General features: G+C 36.1%; 2 protein-coding genes across 2 annotated transcripts; both read left to right on the forward strand.

The window, feature by feature from the left end:
- Positions 1-11630: 11630 nt before the first annotated feature.
- Positions 11631-13780, forward strand: LOC105184076 (alpha-tocopherol transfer protein-like). Its single transcript, XM_011142626.3, has 3 exons — positions 11631-12132; positions 12382-12745; positions 13045-13780. The coding sequence occupies exons 1-3, from the start codon at positions 11849-11851 to the stop codon at positions 13300-13302; spliced, it is 906 nt and encodes a 301-aa protein (XP_011140928.1). The 5' UTR covers positions 11631-11848; the 3' UTR covers positions 13303-13780.
- A 521-nt stretch (positions 13781-14301) lies between these two features.
- Positions 14302-20345, forward strand: LOC105184075 (cuticle protein 16.8). Its single transcript, XM_011142625.3, has 6 exons — positions 14302-15433; positions 16286-16466; positions 16975-17189; positions 17547-18607; positions 19068-19161; positions 20186-20345. Exons 1-4 carry the CDS (start codon positions 15386-15388, stop codon positions 17703-17705), a joined length of 603 nt encoding a protein of 200 aa, XP_011140927.1. The 5' UTR covers positions 14302-15385; the 3' UTR covers positions 17706-18607; positions 19068-19161; positions 20186-20345.
- Positions 20346-20365: the final 20 nt, after the last annotated feature.

Below are 20365 nucleotides of genomic sequence, written 5' to 3' on the forward strand. Positions count from 1 at the left end.
TGTGCAAAATAAGTTTTGAGAGAAGGATCTTACAGTCAAGATTAATGCGGTCGATATGTTGTAGCAAACAGTAGACTATAGACGACGAAACGATACGGTTATCTGATATGGTAGATTTCTTTTCTTTTAGAAAAAGAATTGTCACGCTCATCACAAACTGATTACAGCGCTATAACTGCAATTAATGGTTACAATTTAACAGTGTCAATAAGTTTTTACCAAGCTTTAGATTAAATTTGCAATAGCGAAGCGAGAGAGAGAGAGAGTGAGAGAGTGAGAGAGAGAGAGAGAGAGAGAGAGAGAGAGAGAGAGAGAGAGAGAGAGAGAGAGAGAGAGAGAGAGAGAGAGAGAGAGAGATTAATAGAAAATACCAGTCCTAAGTGTGATGTCTTCCACAATGTGCATTACTCTCCAAGAGGAACTGAAGAAAAATTCACAACTAAAAATGTCGGACACACAAATTCTAAGAGAATGATGCGAGAAACAACAGCATCTGCCAAAAATTCAGGACGTGGAACTCGCCATATTTTTGCACAAAAATAAATATCGCATGGAGCACAATCGAGAATTACTACACTTGTAGAACTCACTTGCCGAAATTATTCTCCAACAGAGACATATGGAAGATGAAACGACTACAAGATACCATTAAAATCGGATAAATATAAAGTCTCTCTCGATACTTACAGCAAGTAAGCAGCATATACAGTCTGTAAAGTAAGAGCGTGCACGGCATAAATGGCAGTTGGCTTCAAATATCGTCCTAGTTTTTTTGTGAGCCGATAGATGAAATCTTTGTCGTGAATGCTTTGTCACAAAAGATTCAGTTGGCGTCGAACTCTAACTTGAGAAACACGTTAACCATGCGCCATGAGTGCCGCATACGCATCGCGCTACGAGGCTGTGTTCCTTGGTTCCCACCCCAAAGGACCAAAAATGTCATATGCAGTGGCTGCTAAATACATGGGAAAGTCAAATTCGTTCGTCGCTAAGTGAGTTCAGCGATATAAGAAGATCAAAAATGTCGATGACTTGTCAGAACGTGGCTCGATAGGCAAAGTGACGCCGAATATGGAAAAAAGAATTGTGAATTTGTTTAAGCGGAACCCGACCTTAATGCTTAAAATTTATGAGAAGTGTTTGTTGCCGACTGCTGAACGATGCTTCATAAAAAAAAAAGAGGACTGGATCTTACAGGAAGAGACAACGACCCGAAACACCGGAGCAAGCTTTGCACCGAGTGGAAAGAGCAGTCTGGCATCGTCACACTTGATTGGCCATCGCAGTCGCCAGATGCAAATCCCATTGAAAATGTGTGGGCATATCTCAAGCACAAGCTTCGAGGAAAAAGAGTGTGCACTTTGAAGCAGCTGACACGACAAATTCGTCTCATTTGGAGGTCTTTACCGAACGAATACGCAGTCGACTTAGTGGAAAGTATGCCTCGGCAGATGCCAGGCAATTATCAATGCCAGTGGACTGGACTCATTATTAATGGTATAACATTTTTCTTCTCATGGAGTACAACAAATCTATGTACTTAAAAATCATTAAAAATAAATTTTTCTACACATTAACCCGTGCACGCTCTTACTTTACAAACTGTATATGCATACTTTTTGAATACATACATATGTGATTTATTATGTGCATAAACGCATTGTATACGTAGCTTCGTTATTTTAATTCTGTCAGTACGATTTCACTGTTTACTATTCTTCTTTTGAGAAATCAAAAAGCGTTCAAGCTTGACGAATACAGACGGTCTTTTCCAAACAGATTAATAGTCACGTGTGTACCATTTTACAAATTATTAAACCTGATTTAAGAATAATTATTTGTGTAAAAGAAATATTTTTTCAGCAATTTTATTAATAGTAATTTATTAACCCGCTGTCAGTTTTAATTTCCAGCACATTAATTATTAACATTAACTAACAATTACATTCTTATTCACGATTATAATTATGTAGTTCAAATTCTCGTGAAAGATTTCATAAGTAACGCCTTATTCTTGTTGAAAAAAAGGGTCGTAGTTCAACTGGAAGATAAAACAAAGGAGAGATATAACATAACTATCACGATATATCGATCCGGATTTTTCGCATGGATTGATCGACGAAATGCTAAAAATTTTTTTTATGGTATGCGACGAATCCCTTTGGACTCAGGGATTAACGCCGGGATATATTCTTGTTTCTGATGCTACAGGCATCTGAATGGAACATGTTAAGCATATAAACCTGGCGACAATAAAGAAAATGTTGTACTACGTCCAAAATGCCATACCAGTAGGCTTGAAAGGAATCCGCATAATATAGTAAATACATCGACAATCGTCGATATATTATTTAGCCTGGTGAAACCTTTTATAGTTGAGAAAGAGGAAGAAATTGGTAAAATCACGTGAGATTTTTCAAACAAATTCTTTATTCGAAACAAACAATGATCCAATTTACTGCCATTCACAGAGAAAGGGCAGAAGCGACAGATTACTAGAAAATTAAATCGCAACAAATACTATCGTACTAAACGACAATAAATATTACATTAGATTAGCAGCATTTTTCTATTACAATGTCGCAAGGAATTCTGTTAAAAGTGTGAAAAATCTGCGATATTGAGCAGTGCCTTTACTTTCAGATATATTTTCACCCGTCGTTGGAAAGTGCGAAGGAGTACTTTCCGATAAAAATATTACCCAGCGAGTATGAGGTGGAAAAGCAGGACCGATAGAGAAACTTAAGGATGTGCAATTACAAAAAATCAAGAACTTTCGCGAATGGCTTTTGGAAGACGAACAAAATAATCGGGTGAACGGGAGTCACTGAGGATCGGCGAGAGCAAGACATCTGATATGTTTGGCGTGGACGGTAGTTTTAGAACACTAGAAGTTGATTAGGCTGATTTTAGGATATGCTAGTAGAGTATAGAGTATTAAATCAACGACGAACTCGGGAGAAGGAATTCGGGTCTTTCAGTGATGTTTCTGGTTATTTATTTCCTTAAAAATGTTACTTCTCTTGTAAGATGTTGTGAAAATGTATAAACATTCACGATAATAATAAATATACACACTTGACATATCAAGTGTCAAAATGTTATAAATGATGAAAACGCTATCGTGTTAATAAATAATAAAAATATATGCAAAATAAAACTTATTCAAATCAAGCGACCTTCTTCTACACTCGTGCAGAGTATGTGCAAGCAAACTCGGTTGCAGGCAACTAATGCGTGTTCCATCCATTCATGCATTTTTATCAATCAGACATCAAATGGAACACAGACAGATGCTTTGAATATTAATTATTATCTTGGTTTTGGTTGAATGTAGGCACAATCCACGAGCTGCGTCATAAATACGTACATGACGCCAACAATCTGTGTATCCACAGAAAATAATACGTAATTGCTCACAATATAGGTGTGCATGCTTGTCATGTGCGTATGCATAATACGCTCGACAATCGGGCGAATTGCCTCAAAGAAAGAAAGATGGTATTGTATCGAAACACACAAAACCGGCCACGCCGTCGTGATTACACGATGTCGTGATCAATCTTGGAGGCGGAATGAAATAAAATCACACTTACGCCACTATCGCGCAATTTAATTAAAGAATAGTGTTTGTTTATTTTTACGACGATATTTTAAGACGGATTATTAACATTATTAAACATTTGGAGATTTGATCATTGACTCTGCATCTAAGATAGGGGGATTTATGCAAAGCGCGCGTTACTCAACAATAAATTATTACCTGAACAAAAGTAACTCATTTTTTGCAGTGCAAGAACTCCATGTTTTCTCGCAATCCCGCTTTTTTGCTTAAGTTTACGTATTCGCGACTACCAATCCTACAGACTGAGTTACGAGACGAATCGCGAGCCGCCGCGCCGGTAAAGCAATGCGTTTTTTGTTCTCAGCTCATCTAAATAACATATATTAACGCTATTCAATCTTCGGCATGCCAATGACGAACGTTCCTTTTATATACGTGCTTCGCACGTATTTTTCAATGACTAATAGATTCGTTGAGATACTATCCTGTCTCGTAACGAATATTTTTTTAAAAATTATATATTTTTGTACACGGCACAAAATCTATCAAAATGCAATAATAAAAGTCTTGTTTGTATTATCAAATTACGATTAATTATTGCACAACTGAACAACCTCTTCACGAAAACTTATTACTTCTGGCAATATCGTTTCGCAAATCATATTTCATCGTATGGGCAACAATCTGAACATTTAACAAAGTAAAAAAGCAGAAAAGCTATGAAATGAATGCTTTTTATTGAATTTATGATTTTATCACACATTAGTCTGAATGCACTCTATTTTAAAGTTTAAATGTTTATTAATGTTTTTGTTAGAAGCATTTTTCAGAGAAACGTTCCAGACAAAGTTTGTTTGTTTTTTTCCCCCGTAGAATTCAAATGTGTAACATTTTATAGAAAGTTCCCTTTAAAATTACAAAGTTACCTCTCGCTCTTCTTTAAGCCAGAGCAGAGACAAATTTTCGTATATACAGTTAGACATACATATAGTTATGCAGTTAATATACATGGGATTTTCTCACGATCTTTATTTTTACTTTTGCATTTAGATGTTACAGATATATACAGATATTTTACAGCTTTTGAATTGTCGCACTTTACGTGGTTTACTCTGTAAAACATATCCGGGAACGTTGTAGTACGTCGTCGACTAGCAATTATAAATTTCCTTTCTCAAGAAGTAAAATACCAATGTTACGATTTCGATAACATTGTTCGTGCTACCATTGCTACCAGTTTGACAAATACTATTGGTTAATTTTTAACAAAATAAATTATTATTAACTACCTTCCGTGCTCGTAAACTTGAACAACACACTCATTGGTGTTTATTCATTATAACCGTCAGGGTAGAGACGTATTTGTGACAAATTACACAAATTACACAACAAAATGCACTTTATCCATTTGTCGCATCTCGAGACAGTTTTGACTATCGAAAATTGAGAAAGCGGTTGTTTATTGTCATAAGCCACTCGTGTAGCAGCGTAGTGAACAAAAAAATTAGAAATAACACGAATTTTATCAATGTCTTCGATAAAGTGCATCATACTCAAAGAAGAGAAAAACCGGTGACTGAGACAAAATCCGAGAGATATCCTAAGAGAAAATCCTAAGAGAATAGTATGAGGCGCAATCACATTTGCCGAAAATTGAGAACATGCAGCTTGTCATATCTCTCTACACAGCAATTATTATTATACAGAGTTGACGAAAGAAAAGATTGAGAATCATTACACTTATTATAGAACACAGAGAATAAAGATGCCTATTATACAGGGTTTGTCAAAAGTGTGGAAAACCTTAAATAATTTTTGTAAAAATGAAAATATCAAAAAACGGTAAAACACGTATTTTGATTTTTCAAAAAAGCTATCCTATGACATGGATACCGATCATTCTCCACCCCCTGGTACGCGGGGGTAAAAGGGGGGTTGAAAATTTTAAATTAGACTAAAGGTCGAGTGGGGGCTCATTTGAAAGGTCTTTTCATAACAAACATACCCTTAAAATTTTAAGTCGCTACGACCCCCCCATTAAAAATGACGGCCGTTCAAATTTCGAAATTTCATGCACTTAGTGTTATCCAGGATCAACTGCGTGGAAGTGGCATGAATCTGATCCCTTGTGTGTGTGTGTGTGTGTGTCTGTGATGTGATGTGTTGTATGTATAGTCGTGATAGGTTGCAAAACAGATGATTGAAAACTGTCATCTCTCTTTAATGATTCAAAACCTTTTACTCCGTGTTTTAAAATAAATTTTACTCAGTGTATTAAAGTAAATGCTGAAAGTGGCTGCCATTTACTTCCTGACAATATGCCAATCTTTGATAGAATGCAGAAATGGCTCTACGATTCGTCTCAAAAAGTATCAAATCTATTTCATCCCTTATTCGCTGTATCAATTCTTGGGTGCTTTCAGGTTTTGTTTTGTAAACCTTACTCTTTAGGTGTCCCCACAGATAATAATCAAGAGGAATTAGATCTGGTGACCGAGGTGGCCAATCCTCTCCTCCCTCATTTCTGTTCCTTCTTCCTATCGATCGTAATGGAAAAGTCTCATTTAAAATTTGACGTGGCCCTAAACCAAAATGAGCAGGAACTCTATCATGCTGAAACCATATTTCTTCGAAATTATTTGGAAAAATATTTCGTATGGCTGGAATTATTCGATCTACAAGTAATCTGTCATACCTTTGAGCGTTCAGATTTTCTTAAAAAAAAAACGGTCCTATTAAGTAGCCATCTATTATTCCACATCATACATTTATTTTTTGTGGGTGAGTTTCCCGCACCCAATTCGGATTCTCATCTGACCAGAAACGAAAATTTTGATTATTAACTTCTCCCGTTAACGTGAAAGTTGCCTCGTCTGTAAAAATAATTTGATAAGGGAACATGGGCCGGACATCTATTAGTGCCATCATTCTTTCACAGAAACCTATACGACGCTCCACATCTCCGTCTTGCAATTCTTGAATATATTGTAATTTGTATGGATGGAACTTGTTTTTCTTTAAAATTCTCCAAACGGACTTGGGAGCAATATCGTGAGTTTGAGCGGCTCTGTTAATAGTAGAATTGGGACCTTCAATAAATGTCTGCAGAGCATCAAGTTGTTTTTCTTCGTTAATGGCAGGTCTCCCTGATTTAGGGCGATTGTTTACGCTACCAGTTTCTCTGAAACGCTCCATTGTTTTTAAGACAGTGGACTTATTAATTCGACAATTCGGATACGTCTCATTAAATAATTGAGCGACAGCAGCGTACGACCGCTCGTTATCACCCCATCCAGGCATCATGAGGATAGTGATTCTTTCACGTTTCGACAATTCGCCGACCATTTTTAAAATGTTTAATTTTTAATCTGTCTAAGATCTGTGAGAACTGATTTTAAGTAGCCGTGAGAACAACTGATTTTAAGTAGCAGTGAGAACAACTGATTTTAAGTAGCAGTGAGAACAACTGATTTTAAGTAGCAGTGAGAACAACTGATTTTAAGTAGCCGGGATTGATCCTGGATAACACTAAGCGCATGAAATTTCGAAATTTGAACGGCCGCCATTTTTAATGGGGGAGGGGGTCGTAGCGACTTAAAATTTAAGGGTGTGTTTGTTATGAAAAGACCTTTCAAATGAGCCCCCATTCGACCCTTAGTCCAATTTAAAATTGTCAACCCCCTTTTACCCCCGCGTACCAAGGGGTTGGGAATAATCGGCATCCATGTCATAGGGTAGCTTTTTTGAAAAATCAAAATACGTGTTTTGCCGTTTTTTGATATTTTCATTTTTACAAAAATTATTTAAAGGTTTCCACACTTTTGACAAACCCTGTATAATTAAAGTACAACCACTACGAGAGATGTATAAAATTGTGTAGGTATAAATGTTGCTCGATAAAACCATGTAAAATTCTAAATTATTAATTAAATAATATTTGCGAATGTGATCGCGCGCCAAGATTTCGCGTCGAGTTTCCAAAAAGTTCCGACGACCTATAGATACAGTCAATCGTACAATCAATTTTGAATAATACGTTTCTTTCAGATATATCCTCACTCAACAGGAGGTCAGAATGTTATCAAACTTGCCAATTAATCGTCAAAGAAATCGCGAGTCGACAATGCAACGCCTTTTTACTCGTCTCGTTGAAATAACGTGTTGCATTAGCAATCTGCAATACAATCTTCGACACGCCAATGACGAGTATAATTTTCTACAGGACGTTTGCGTGTTTCCCAATGTCATTCTAAGAGATTTTCTCAGAGATACTGTTTCTTTCTTGAACACTTTTAGAAAGGTGTACAGTCATGCTGAATGCACTGGTCTCCATTAGCTGTTGAATATATATTGGTAATGACTGGATCAAAATATTAGTAATGTAACGATATGAAACATGATTAACGATGATGTATCTCTTTTTCGATTTTTAATTGGTAGAATCAGAGAATGAAAATAATTTACTGATACGAAATATATGTATATATATAGGGTGCTAAATTTCAAACGTAACAGGTAAAAAATCTCGAAAACTATGAAAGATATTAAAAGAATCTAAAACACGTGTTCCATGATTTCGAAGAGGAAAGAGAATGGCATTATCAGTTTTTTACTTGGAGGGCATTTTCAAGGTCAGTTGAAGATCAATTTAATTTTTTAAAACAGAAAACCCAATTTTTTATTATAACTTCTTTCTCTACCAATTAATTTTAACAACTTTTGTCTGAAACATTTTTTTCTTTGCCTAATATTTTTTGAAATATTTAAGGAAAACTTGGTAATTTCTTCAACATTTAACTTACGATATCTCTTCGCTAACTATTCGTCGAAAGAAAAAATAATATTAAACCTTTTTACTTTTGTTAATTTAATAACTTTGAAATTTCCAAAGGTCGATAAGTACATGTTATAATTATAAACAGTGTTTTATACAGGGTGCACGATTTATCTGAAAACATTGAAATATCTCGAGAACTATGCATTAGATAAAAAAAAGTGGTTAATGAAAGTTGTTAGTCTCGAAGGGGGACATCCAATGATACCAAACTCGACCTCCCACCTCACCCCCTGGGGGTGGGGGTTGGGTGACTCTGAAATCTTAAATGGAAACCCCCATTTTTTATTGCAGATACGGATTCTACGCCACAAAATACGTAAATTGTGTCCGAAACTTTTTTTTTTATTCGTGATAGATGGCGCTGTAATCGCAAAAAATTATATTTTCCGTAATTCTCCAGAAATGATCACGGGAAGTATTAGACCGTGATTACAATGGTCGGTGGATTGGCAGAGGTGGCCCGATTAATTGGTCTGCTAGGTCGCCTGATTTGACATCGCCGGATTTCTTTCTGTGAGATTACCTAAAAGATAAGGTTTATCAACAAGTGCCAACAACTCGTGAAAACATGGTAGAACGCATAAGAAACGCTTGCGCTGAAACTCCCGCAGATATGCTTCTATCCTATGTACAGTCATTTGAAAAAAGGATCAACAAGTGTATTGAAGTTGAAGGTAAAAATTTCGAACACTTACTCTAATTAATTGAACAGTGAGAGACAAGGGGACTCACATTAAAAAAGCACCCGAAGGGAACATACAACTACTGCGTCCTCGTCGTTGTTCCTGTGTAACGCTAAAAGCAGTTTCTCGGAAAAATTCAACGCTATCTATCACGAATGAAAAAAATTGTTTCAATAAAAATTTCACGTACAATCTAATTCTGCAATGAAAAATGTGGGTCCCCATTTGAGATTTGAACGTTATCACCCACCCTACCCCGAGAGGATGGGGGGGGAATAACTTTTATTATGTTCTTTAAAAATATTGAACAAGTATTTTTTATTTCTCAATCCAATGATCATTTCTGGAGAATTGCGGAAAATATAATTTTTTGCGATTACAGCGCCATCTATCACGAATAAAAAAAAAGTTTCGGACAAAATTTACGTATTTTGTGGCGCAGAATCCGTATCTGCAATAAAAAATGGGGGTTTCCATTTAAGATTTCAAAGTTGCCCCCAACCCCCACCCCCAGGGGGTGGGGTGGGAGATCGAGTTTGGTATCATTGGATGTTCCCCTTCGAGACTAACAACTTTCATTAACCACTTTTTTTTATCCAATGCATAGTTCTCGAGATATTTCAATGTCTTCAGATAAATCGTGCACCCTGTATATAAAACATTGTTTATTATGTGTTATTTATTTTACATTTTTAATCGATGCAATATTTTAATGTATATTTATTTTTGAAATTAGAAATTAAAAATTTAGAAATTATTGACACTCAACTTAATTTTCTATATCATGTCTTTTGTGGGAAATATAAGTTTAAATAACTATATTTTATTTTAATATTTTAATTTTATTTGGTTAAGGTAACAATAACAAAACATAGTGAAGAAAATAATAATTTGTAACAATACTTGGCGTAAGTTTTGTGATATCATTATTTTTGTAGAAAATACAAATAAAATGATATAATTTGATTTTGTTTTATTTTTATTTGGTTAAACTATTTAATATCTTTTTTTATAAAAAATAGAAATTTGAATAATAATATTTCATGTTAACGTTTTTAGATTTGTTGTCATATAAAAAATATATTTTAGAAACATTTACTTTTGTATATTTACAATTATAATATTAACTAATTAGTTATAATATTAATAAATGAACGGGAATGAATGGGAATGCGTGAACTTGGCGCTTTTTTTTACCTTTTTAGTGATCGAATGAACACGATGTTATTGTTACAAACCCAGACGTTTATGAACGTAACTATATATACACGATACTATATATATATATATATATATATACGAACTATATATATATATATATATATATATACACGAGGGTAGTCCCAGAAGTATCTGACCTGACGTATAGATAGCGGTTGATGTTTGAAAAGAATGACTATGATAGAAAGTACCAACCTTACAAAGCTTAAGTTTGAAGTTTGACGACGCTACGTTGTCTAGTATTTGTTTGGCAGCCACCAATAGTGAACGCTCTCAGTGAATTTGTAAACATGGAAAAAATTGGTCATCGTTATGTGATACAATACTTTCATTTGAAAGGTCTCAGTTCAACCAATATCAAAGTGGAGCTAGATTCTACTCTGGGGGAGTCTGCTCCTTCGTTTACAACAGTAAAATATTGGGTGGCAGAGTTTAAACGAGGCCGTACGAGTTGTCAAGACGAACATCGCAATGGTCGACCAAATGAGGTGACCACGCCAGAAATAGTGAAGAAAATTCACAAAATGATATTGGATGACCGTCGACTGAAAGTGCGCGAATTAGCAGACATGGTAGCAGACATTTCAAAAAGTGCTGTACATCGCATATTGACTGAAAATTTGGACATGAGAAAGCTGTACTGTGCAAGATGGGTGCCGCTATTGGAACAACAACAGCGTCGTGAGGATGTTTCAATCGAGTGTTTGGCGAAGTTTCGCAGCAATAAAGCCGGGTTTTTGCGTCGATTTATAACCATGGATGAAACATGAGTTCATCACTTCACACCTGAGACGAAGGAACAGTCAAAACAATGGACCAAGGTTTGATGGTTATTTTGAGGAGCTCGACGATTCCCACTAAAAACAGGATATCGAAGCTATTGAACATCGCTGGGAAAAGTGTGATTGAGCTATGAGAAGACTATGTAGAGAAATAAAGATCTTTTTTCCCAAATTTTTTGTGTTTTCTTTGTTAGGTCAGGTACTTCTGGGACTACCCTCGTATATATATTTAATAAAATTAATGCAGCACAGATAATATCCGCAAGTGTTATTTCCATTTTTCCGTTTATCATCTCATTTAATTCTCACTAGGTCGAGATATGATCAACATTCAATATGAATTAAAGCGTGAGTCATGAAATCCTCGTCCTTTAATTGCCTAGTATTTGTATGTTGCCAGTCATTGAGATTACGTGACACTTTGGTAAAACAAAAACAAAATGTCAGCGTTCTCATAGTATTTATCGAGAAAATGATAGGCTACAACATTGAGACGCATTCATCTGTCACGCTATATATCAGACACTGCTTCGACATGACACGCTTTAAAAGATCTATTATAGCTGTGAGAACGAATGCCATCAGTGTTTCTCAAGACGCCGACTAGAGAGTTCCTGCTCGTGATACTGGGTAAAAGAGAAAGTCGCGCGGGTGCGCAACCTTTTCGTGCAAAGTTTTATTTAATTTTGTTGAAAATACCGACCGAGAGAGATTTTGATCCTGGTACCTGGTAGGAATTTTGTGATTTCTGCAAGTGAATATGGCCACGATAAAGTTGGTGTCGTTCGAGGACGAGCTGAAGAGAAATCCCGAGCTGAAGGAGGCGGACGTACAAATGTTGCGAGAATGGTGCGAGAAGCAGCCTCATTTGCCGAAGATATCAGATAGCATGCTGGCATTGTTTCTGCACAGCAATTATTACCGACTCGAACCGACGAAAGCTAGTATCGACGTTTTCTACACAGTTAGAAGCCACGTGCCTGAGTTCTTCAGCGACCGAGATCCTGTGAACAACAAGGAGCTGAAGAAGGCCTGTCAAACGGTGTAAGTATATAATAATACTTGCGATCGATATCAGCATCGTGACGCTACTCATACGACAGAGCGAGTGTAACGACGCATCTCGGTATGCATTTCAGTAACGTTGTGTATATATATATATATATGTACCAAAGTATAACAAAAGGACGCGAGACGTTTTACTTGTTTATTTGTCATTTGCTTATCTATTAATGAAATGGCGCGCCCCTTTAAAGAAGGAAAAAAGAGGATTTTATGCAATTTTATCGACAGGACGAACCAGATTTTAGAGGGAACCACTCGGGAAGGCTATAAAATTATTTACGGAAAACTGCTAGACAACGATCCGTCACAATTTGTTTACAACGACGCCATGAAATTGTTCAATATGGTGATCGACCTGTGGCTCTACACAGAAGGCACATGCGACGGCCATGTGATCATATTCGACATGAATAACGTTTCTTTCGGTCACGTGGGTCGTTTGAGTCCCATGGGCTTGAAGAAGTTTCTCTATTATTTACAAGAAGGACTGCCCGTCCGACTTCGTGGCTTTCACTTTATGAACGCTTCCCCGGTAATAGATGTTATCCTGAACATGATGAAACCCTTCATGAAAAAGCAGCTGATGGATATGGTAAGGATAAGATTGTCACTACACTACTACGTGACAAGTGTGTGTGTGTGTGTGTATATATACCTAAGATTTTATTTTCAAAGCGAGAAATGGAGCGTCGCGAGTTCAAATGAAAATTCTCTCCAAAATTATTCTTATCGTTCTTATACGATTCTTATACAAACACGCACTGTATCGCTTGGATCAAGTTAAGCTTGGATCTTCTTACGTTAAATCGACGAAAAGAGAACCACTGTGTCCACATGCGCGCAACGTGGGATATTCTTCTCGCGGTTAAATCTCTAAAATTCAACTTTCAGTTCCATATGCACACCACAAGCGAATCTCTGCAAAAATTCATACCGCTCGAAGTCCTCCCGAACGAAGCGGGTGGCAAAGCCGGGCCTATACACGAATTACACGACAAAAATATGGAAAAACTGATAGATCATGTCCCATGGTTCAAAGAGGAAGAGGCCAATTGTCGCGTCAATGAGTCTTTGCGACCCGGCAAGGCAAAGACGGCGACGGATCTGTTCGGTGTTGAAGGGAGCTTCAAGAAGCTCGAAATCGACTAAGATCAAGCAATTGGATCTTTGAAACTTGCGCCTACGAAATTTGCATCATTACAACGATAATTGCAATTCTGTCTTGAAAGATCGATACAACGTCTAGTAGATGGACTATAAATATATATATATATACATATTTCACTGATCTTATCCCGTATCGTTTGACAATAATAAATATTCATTAAATCTTAGGAGAATGAAGCATAGTAAGCATAGCTATTATCGATTGTCTTATTTTCGATTAGTAGGCACATTATTATCTTTGTAGACATTTGTCTACATTTGTAGACAAATGAAGAACTTATATACTATATTAATGTATCGTTACACTTTTACGCGGAAATTGGGTTTCTTTCTTTTTTCTTGTTTCACATTGCTTACGTTCCACGTACGAATAATAAGATGTATTCTTTTACAGTGATCGAATGTTGCTCTGTATTCCGGTGAAATAAGTTGGAATAACATTAACTCTTTGTGTGTGTGAGTCCCGGTTTTTTTATTTTAAAAATTTACTATTTTCTAATCGATTTCTCAATGTCAGACAGGTGAAAATGGTATTTTAGACGTTTAATTCGAGAATTGGTTTCAGCGGAAAATTTTTCTCTTAACTTACAGTCTGTAAAGTAAGAGCGTGTACGGGTTAATGTGTAGAAAAATTTACTTTTAATGATTTTTAAGTACATGGATTTATTGTACTCCATGAGAAGAAAAACGCTATACCATTAATAATGAGTCCAGTCACCACCGGCATTGATAATTGCCTGGCATCTCCGAGGCTACTTTCCACTACACTACAGTCTGTAAAGTAAAAGCGTGCACGGGTTAATGTGTAGAAAAATTTATTTTTAATGATTTTTAAGTACATGGATTTGTTGCACTCCATGAGAAGAAAAATGCTATACCATTAATAATGAGTCCAGACACCACCGGCATTGATAATTGCTTGGCATCTGCCGAGGCATACTTTCCACTAAGTTGACTGCGTATTCGTTCGGTAAAGACCTTCAAATGAGACGAATTTCTCGTGTCAGCTGCTTCAAAGTGCACACTCTTTTTCCTCGAAGCTTGTGCTTGAGATACGCCTCACAATACGGCTCACAAAAAAACTAGGACGATATTTGAAGAATTGAAGACGATATTACGAAAAGTTGGAAAATTGACGAGAAAGAAGCTTGACGAAAAAAATTTTTCTCACACGAAATAAGTAGACCCGTTAGATGCTTCCAAAAAAGTTCCATTATAGTTTGTGTTTCAACAACACAATAATAGATCTAATTTTATCCTTTAATATACTCAAATATACAGTTAATGACAAATTGTTCTTAGTTGATTGAGAAACTTGGAAGCAGTTATGCATATCTCGCAAGAGATGCGACATTGACTTAACAAAACAAGCCGCAATTTATCGCGTTCCGCTGAATAAGCGAATAATAGCAAATTGCTACTGTTACTGCAAATCTGATTTGTCGCACAAACGAGCACAAAGCTCGTCTGTGTAATCAATTCTGCATAAGAAATTCTTCTGTATAAGAAAATGTATTAACACACAATCAATCCGAACCAAATAAATTAATATTAATATCATTGTATATAAATAGTGACTCGCGTTAATAAACCTAGAACCCAATGTGTACTCCAATCCTTATCATAAATGACTTCATAATAAACGGAAAGAAATAAGACAATAGCAGTAACAGTAATAACAATAAGATAAGGTGTAAGTAAGATTATGCGATGATAATAAGCTAAAGATAAAAATTATACATTCTTACTAATAATCCGTGAAATGTTTTCGTAATCAATGGAGATTTGTCACCGTATCACGTGTGTGTGATATATATGTAATTTGAGCTTATTCCTATTTGAATTGCCTTCTCATGTCGTGTCTTTTAAAGCATTCCAACCGGAATTACTCACTTATTACTCATACATTCGGTACTACTCGTACATTGTGCAAGTGATGAATTGCACATACAGAAGCTGTGTCGGTGTGAGAAAGCCTTTACAAACGATACCTTCGTCTTTTCAACGGTTTCTTATAATACTTTCACCATCGTACTATCCTCGCAGTAAACGCTAATCCACGCGTATGAATGTATCGATGAAACTTCTCGGCCTCATGATGAAACGCATAATAGTAAGTATGCAAGTATTGTCTGTCTATATGCTATATATTGTCTATAATTTGTTGCTATAAATTCATATTTTACGATTAATAAATATTTTGGACAGATATTCTGAACAGATGAACATGTGGATATTTTCCGCGATAAAAAAGAATTACATAAATATCGCCTTCGTGTATATTTCCTAGTTGAATCAAATCATGTTAAAAGATTTACGAATTGAAAATCATATATGTACATATATATATATATATATATCATAACATGTAACGGTAAAAAATATTGACTATATGTAACGTTTTCACAAGTACGTACATAAGGATTCCTTGAAATATGAAACATAAAACGATAGTTTTCGCGACACAATCGGAATAACTGGTTGCAGCTTTCGCAATCCATCCATGCTCAACTCGTTTTATCGCGCAGGAATGCTGCTGCTGTTGCTGCTGCTGCTGCTGCGCACGTATATATTGTATCGTGATAAAAATTGAAATCTTTTTACTCCTTCACCAATATTACACGATAATGAATGTAACGGATCGTCAAAGTTTCCAAGAGATTTTTCTGGTTGTAATATTTGTGACACAAATAGTTGTCCAAAAAATACTAAAGTACTCGGAGGATCTATTTGTCCGAAACATTTTACAGATAGGTCAGAAACTTTCACCAAAATCAAAATTTTTCTCCAAGATTAACTTGAATTGACAATGTTGTAATATTAACTGAATTTTAAACGATACATCTTATCCATGAGACATTTACTTAAGCCTTGGAAAGACTTATATTTAAACACTGAAAATTGATCTAAAACTTGACCAATCGCAAAAACTCGATCCTTTGTATTTTCTTATCCTAAATTCTAGATAGCCGCCATTTTGATTAACGTCTGTCTGGCAGACGTATCGCATATTTTACCAGGATACACAACAACCACTGTACCACCACCTCCGAGACCTTACAATTTTCAATACAAGGCAGGACGATACCCAGGACACATCGATCGCGTTCACGAGGAAGCCGGAGATGGGTCTGGAATTATTCACGGTAATGGCAGCCATACGTCATTTTATAATCGAAGCCAAAACCAAAACACCGCACAGTTGTACATTGTCTCAATTTTATTCGTCAGCATTCCAATTTATTATTCGTAAGCGTTTCGAGATACATCCATGTATTATTCATATAAATCTTTCATATGTCATTGCATAACATCGTATGATTTCAATGAATACAAGTTACAAATTTATTTATATCGAAGCATCAAATCGAAAACCGAAATAATCTCAACTAAAATACGAGATGTCGACCGAGATCAAACTTGTATTATATTAATACCAAACAATGCTGTATTTGACAAGCTTGTATTAATTAACTGTACATCTTGAACACCGATGCCTGGTTTGCCAATTGATGTCAAGTTATTATTTATCATAATGTCAGGTAACGCACGGACGGAAATGTTTCATAAAATACAAGGATTGAGAAAAAAAATTGTGTGATAACGTGTGTTTCGTAATGACGATATTTTTCTCATAACTTGTACATTCTTTAGGATCATATTCGTACGTCGATCCGAAGCACAAGGTGCGCACAGTGGAGTACACGGCCGACAAAACCGGATTTCATCCTGCCTTGATTAATTTCGAGGACACTCTTGCTCAACCTGCCGATTCCGAAGCCGTAAGACTGGCCAAGGAGAAACATTTTCGTCTCTATCAGAGAATCGCCGAGGCAAACGCTCATAACATTCCAGTAAATCTGCCACGGGTAATTGTATATATATATTATATTATATATACGTCAATACACGAGATAATGTAAAACTTTGAGGAGGGTTTGAATTCGAAAAATAAGAAGGAAAAAAAGAAGAAAATAACTTTCAAATTACGTATGCTCAGGGAAAATGTTTCAGTTTTCCGAAAATATCAGATAGATATAGACATAGAATAAGAGGGAAAGATAAATCCGAGTCTATCCGAGAGTCTATCTGTCTGTGTGTGACTGAATGATGGAATTCAAATATCTCAGAGAATAGAGAATAGTGTTTTAATTTAGCTCGCGATCGCTGGCGGAATTGTTTCGCTCTCACTGTGCTCTCATTTAATTCGCCTAATTGCTCCGCAGGATTCAGCGAGCGTGGCAAACGCGAAGGACAAGCATTATCAGCTGTACCATAGAATCGCGGAACAACACGCGGCGATCGCCGCGCAGAGGAAGGCCGAACGGTCGGCTTACGAAGCGACTTCCGTCGCCAACGACGTAGATGACCATCGGTCGTGCTAATATGACTTTTTTATGACGTAACAAAAAAAAAACTGGACATTGTCCGGGCGATCTCGCGAGATACTCTACTACGCCGCGATTCGTTCGCCAAGTTCGTATATAAAAATAAGCAATATAAAAACAAAAATGTTTGACTATAAATATAAATTTGCGCGTTGCTCCATGTCGCTTCTTGTTATTTTCTAATCCGTTAATCCGCATGCAAATGGATGCAATCAAATTTTTCCTTGCGCAGTTTGCGCAAGTATTAAAGCACGATGATATCGATGGACAGTATTTCATGTGGAAAGCCCAATAAGCTAAAGAAATATAACGATATAAGTTATATAAGTAAGCTAAGCATAAGCTCTCTCAATTGTGCAAATCGGAATGTATCTTCTTCGTCTATTCGTCTAACTTGTAGCAAATTTTTAACTCTTCCCTTCTAGATATGTATTAGTATGCTTTCCCGCAAATAAAAATAAATGTGCAAGTCGTAATTTGTAAATTTCCAGTGTTCTAAAGTAGCACAGGCGTTATGTAACTATTACTCATCGCATTCGCGGTATCTCACTGACAAATTCGACAAAGAACAGAAGGAAATCATTGCGTGTGTTTGATTTCAGTTTTTGTTTTGCTCTTCCTTTTTTCCTTTTTTTCACATCACGATATTACGTTTACGCGATTATCATGTTCGAGTAGTGGTGCTAACAACGTTAAAACTCGTCTCTCTTTTAAGTGCCGGAAACGTCGGCGCGCAAATAATTTTCGATGAAAGATATTACACACAGTACAATTGCACCGTAGTGATATAAAAACAACCATGGTACTGAGCTCGATATTAGTTCGAGCAAGTATTTCGACGAAAAATGAAGATCTTCAATCCTATATATCCGCTGTATCTGTTTCTGCTGTACATTGCGGTAAAAAAATTTACTACTTACGAACACACTCACGCGAGAAGATAAGCGAAACTTACATTCTACACTTGCCAAAAGTGCGAATAAATCGTGCCTTTATATCGTCTATTTTATTCACTTCTTCAGAGTGACGCGATAAGCTATTGATTTATTACGAAAGACATAGAAGCGACATTGCAAAAGACAAAAGGAAAACGACAATGTGCATGTGAGGAAAATCGAGGGAAGAAGTTCCGAACGTGTGAAAACGTTGTTGCTTCTGTTTTTTAGATTCTTATATCTAATCTTAGATTATAGACTCATCATCATAATAACGCGGAGAAGTGTTAACTTTCTCAATCTGTTCTCTGCGTACTTTGTACGCAGATTGGAATGCAAAAATTAAAGGCGAGACATTGCTCGGTAGAGGGACGAAAGAATTTGTATTGGCAAATGTTCTTATCACTCACTCTCTCTTTGCTAGACGACAATGTCCATGAGCATCGGAAGTCCCGTCGCTGCAATCGGCGGATATCGTTCTATAGCTTGTAGAAATCGGAGCACTAGTGGATAAACAAGTAAATAAAAATTAATTAATTAGATTATTACATACGATAATTTCGGCAACTTGAACCGCAATGAACACCTAACCTCATACACACACACACATACATATATATACGTACCCGTGCGTGCACACATATACGCGCTTAATTTATCAAGAATATTAACAAATTGATAAATGAGAAATATTTCCGATATACATATGTATAATATAATAGTATAGTGTCTGCATTCGCGCATCCAACGCTAAACACCGCATGCTGCGTATCCAACGTTAAACATAATCATGTTGTATGGGTTTCTTTACACGGTTAAAAGTCAGGATATTCAAAATTAGACAACTATATTTAACGGTAAATGCCGATCTCAACAAAAGTATTGATGTTAATAGACATAACAAACGCTACAATGGCACACTTTTTCATACTCATTTCTGTCATGTAGATGACGTGCGCGATTGCATTGTTCTTTTCTCAACTCCATGAAGGGCATTACCACTTGCCTTCTTGTGTGTTCGCCCTTCAACCGCTTACACCGGATTCTACCCGCGTGTGAATAAACTTGAAGTTAAATATAGTCTCAAGTTGAACATTTTAAAGTTCGAATTAAACTCACTCGCACAAGAAACGATCGAAACCGCGGATTAAAGCGCCATATTGATATATCTTCGATTGTTGAGTCTCTCAAGTGCGCTTTTGTCGATTCTCTCGCTTTTCGATACATCGATAAGTCAATACAAGTTTAAATCCTGTTTCTTTTAACCACATTTCTTATATTTTCTACGCGAGTTTCTCTCTTCTTTTCTCTTTCTCTTTTTCGCCACATTTTCATCAAAAACGCATATGCAGCCTATCTTTCTTCTTTTAATGTTCCTTGGCATACAACGTAATATTACCCAAAAAACGAACAAATTTGTAGTCACTATTTTGCCGTGCGAAAGAAAGATGAGACTTACGAGACAATTGTGTACTATCTGTATTACTTTTAAGTCATAAATATGTTAAAAATGATGAATTGATATTATATATAATGTTACAGAGACAAAGAGAAAATACGAAGACACAATGTCAGAAACACGGACCTGAGAATTATAGATGACCTGGATAAAAAATTTTAAACGTTTTTTCTTCTATCTTCATATCACACTGCAATTATGTAATGTATTATTTAAGAGACAATACATAACATTATAAATTTCTTATTTGTCCTCACCCGATT

Source organism: Harpegnathos saltator, unplaced genomic scaffold (assembly GCF_003227715.2).
Source record: "Harpegnathos saltator strain DR-91 unplaced genomic scaffold, Hsal_v8.6 scaffold174, whole genome shotgun sequence".
Taxonomy (NCBI): Eukaryota; Metazoa; Arthropoda; class Insecta; order Hymenoptera; family Formicidae; genus Harpegnathos; species Harpegnathos saltator.

Bases quoted from the DNA above. Each gene is read 5' to 3' on its own strand.
- LOC105184076 (XM_011142626.3), top strand. From the start codon at position 11,849: ATGGCCACGATAAAGTTGGTGTCGTTCGAGGACGAGCTGAAGAGAAAT. The intron at 12,133-12,381 runs GTAAGTATATAA...TTTTATCGACAG, and splicing joins AAGAAGGCCTGTCAAACGGT to GACGAACCAGATTTTAGAGG. The intron at 12,746-13,044 runs GTAAGGATAAGA...TTCAACTTTCAG, and splicing joins AAAAGCAGCTGATGGATATG to TTCCATATGCACACCACAAG.
- LOC105184075 (XM_011142625.3), top strand. From the start codon at position 15,386: ATGAATGTATCGATGAAACTTCTCGGCCTCATGATGAAACGCATAATA. The intron at 15,434-16,285 runs GTAAGTATGCAA...CCTAAATTCTAG, and splicing joins TCATGATGAAACGCATAATA to ATAGCCGCCATTTTGATTAA. The intron at 17,190-17,546 runs GTAATTGTATAT...ATTGCTCCGCAG, and splicing joins TTCCAGTAAATCTGCCACGG to GATTCAGCGAGCGTGGCAAA.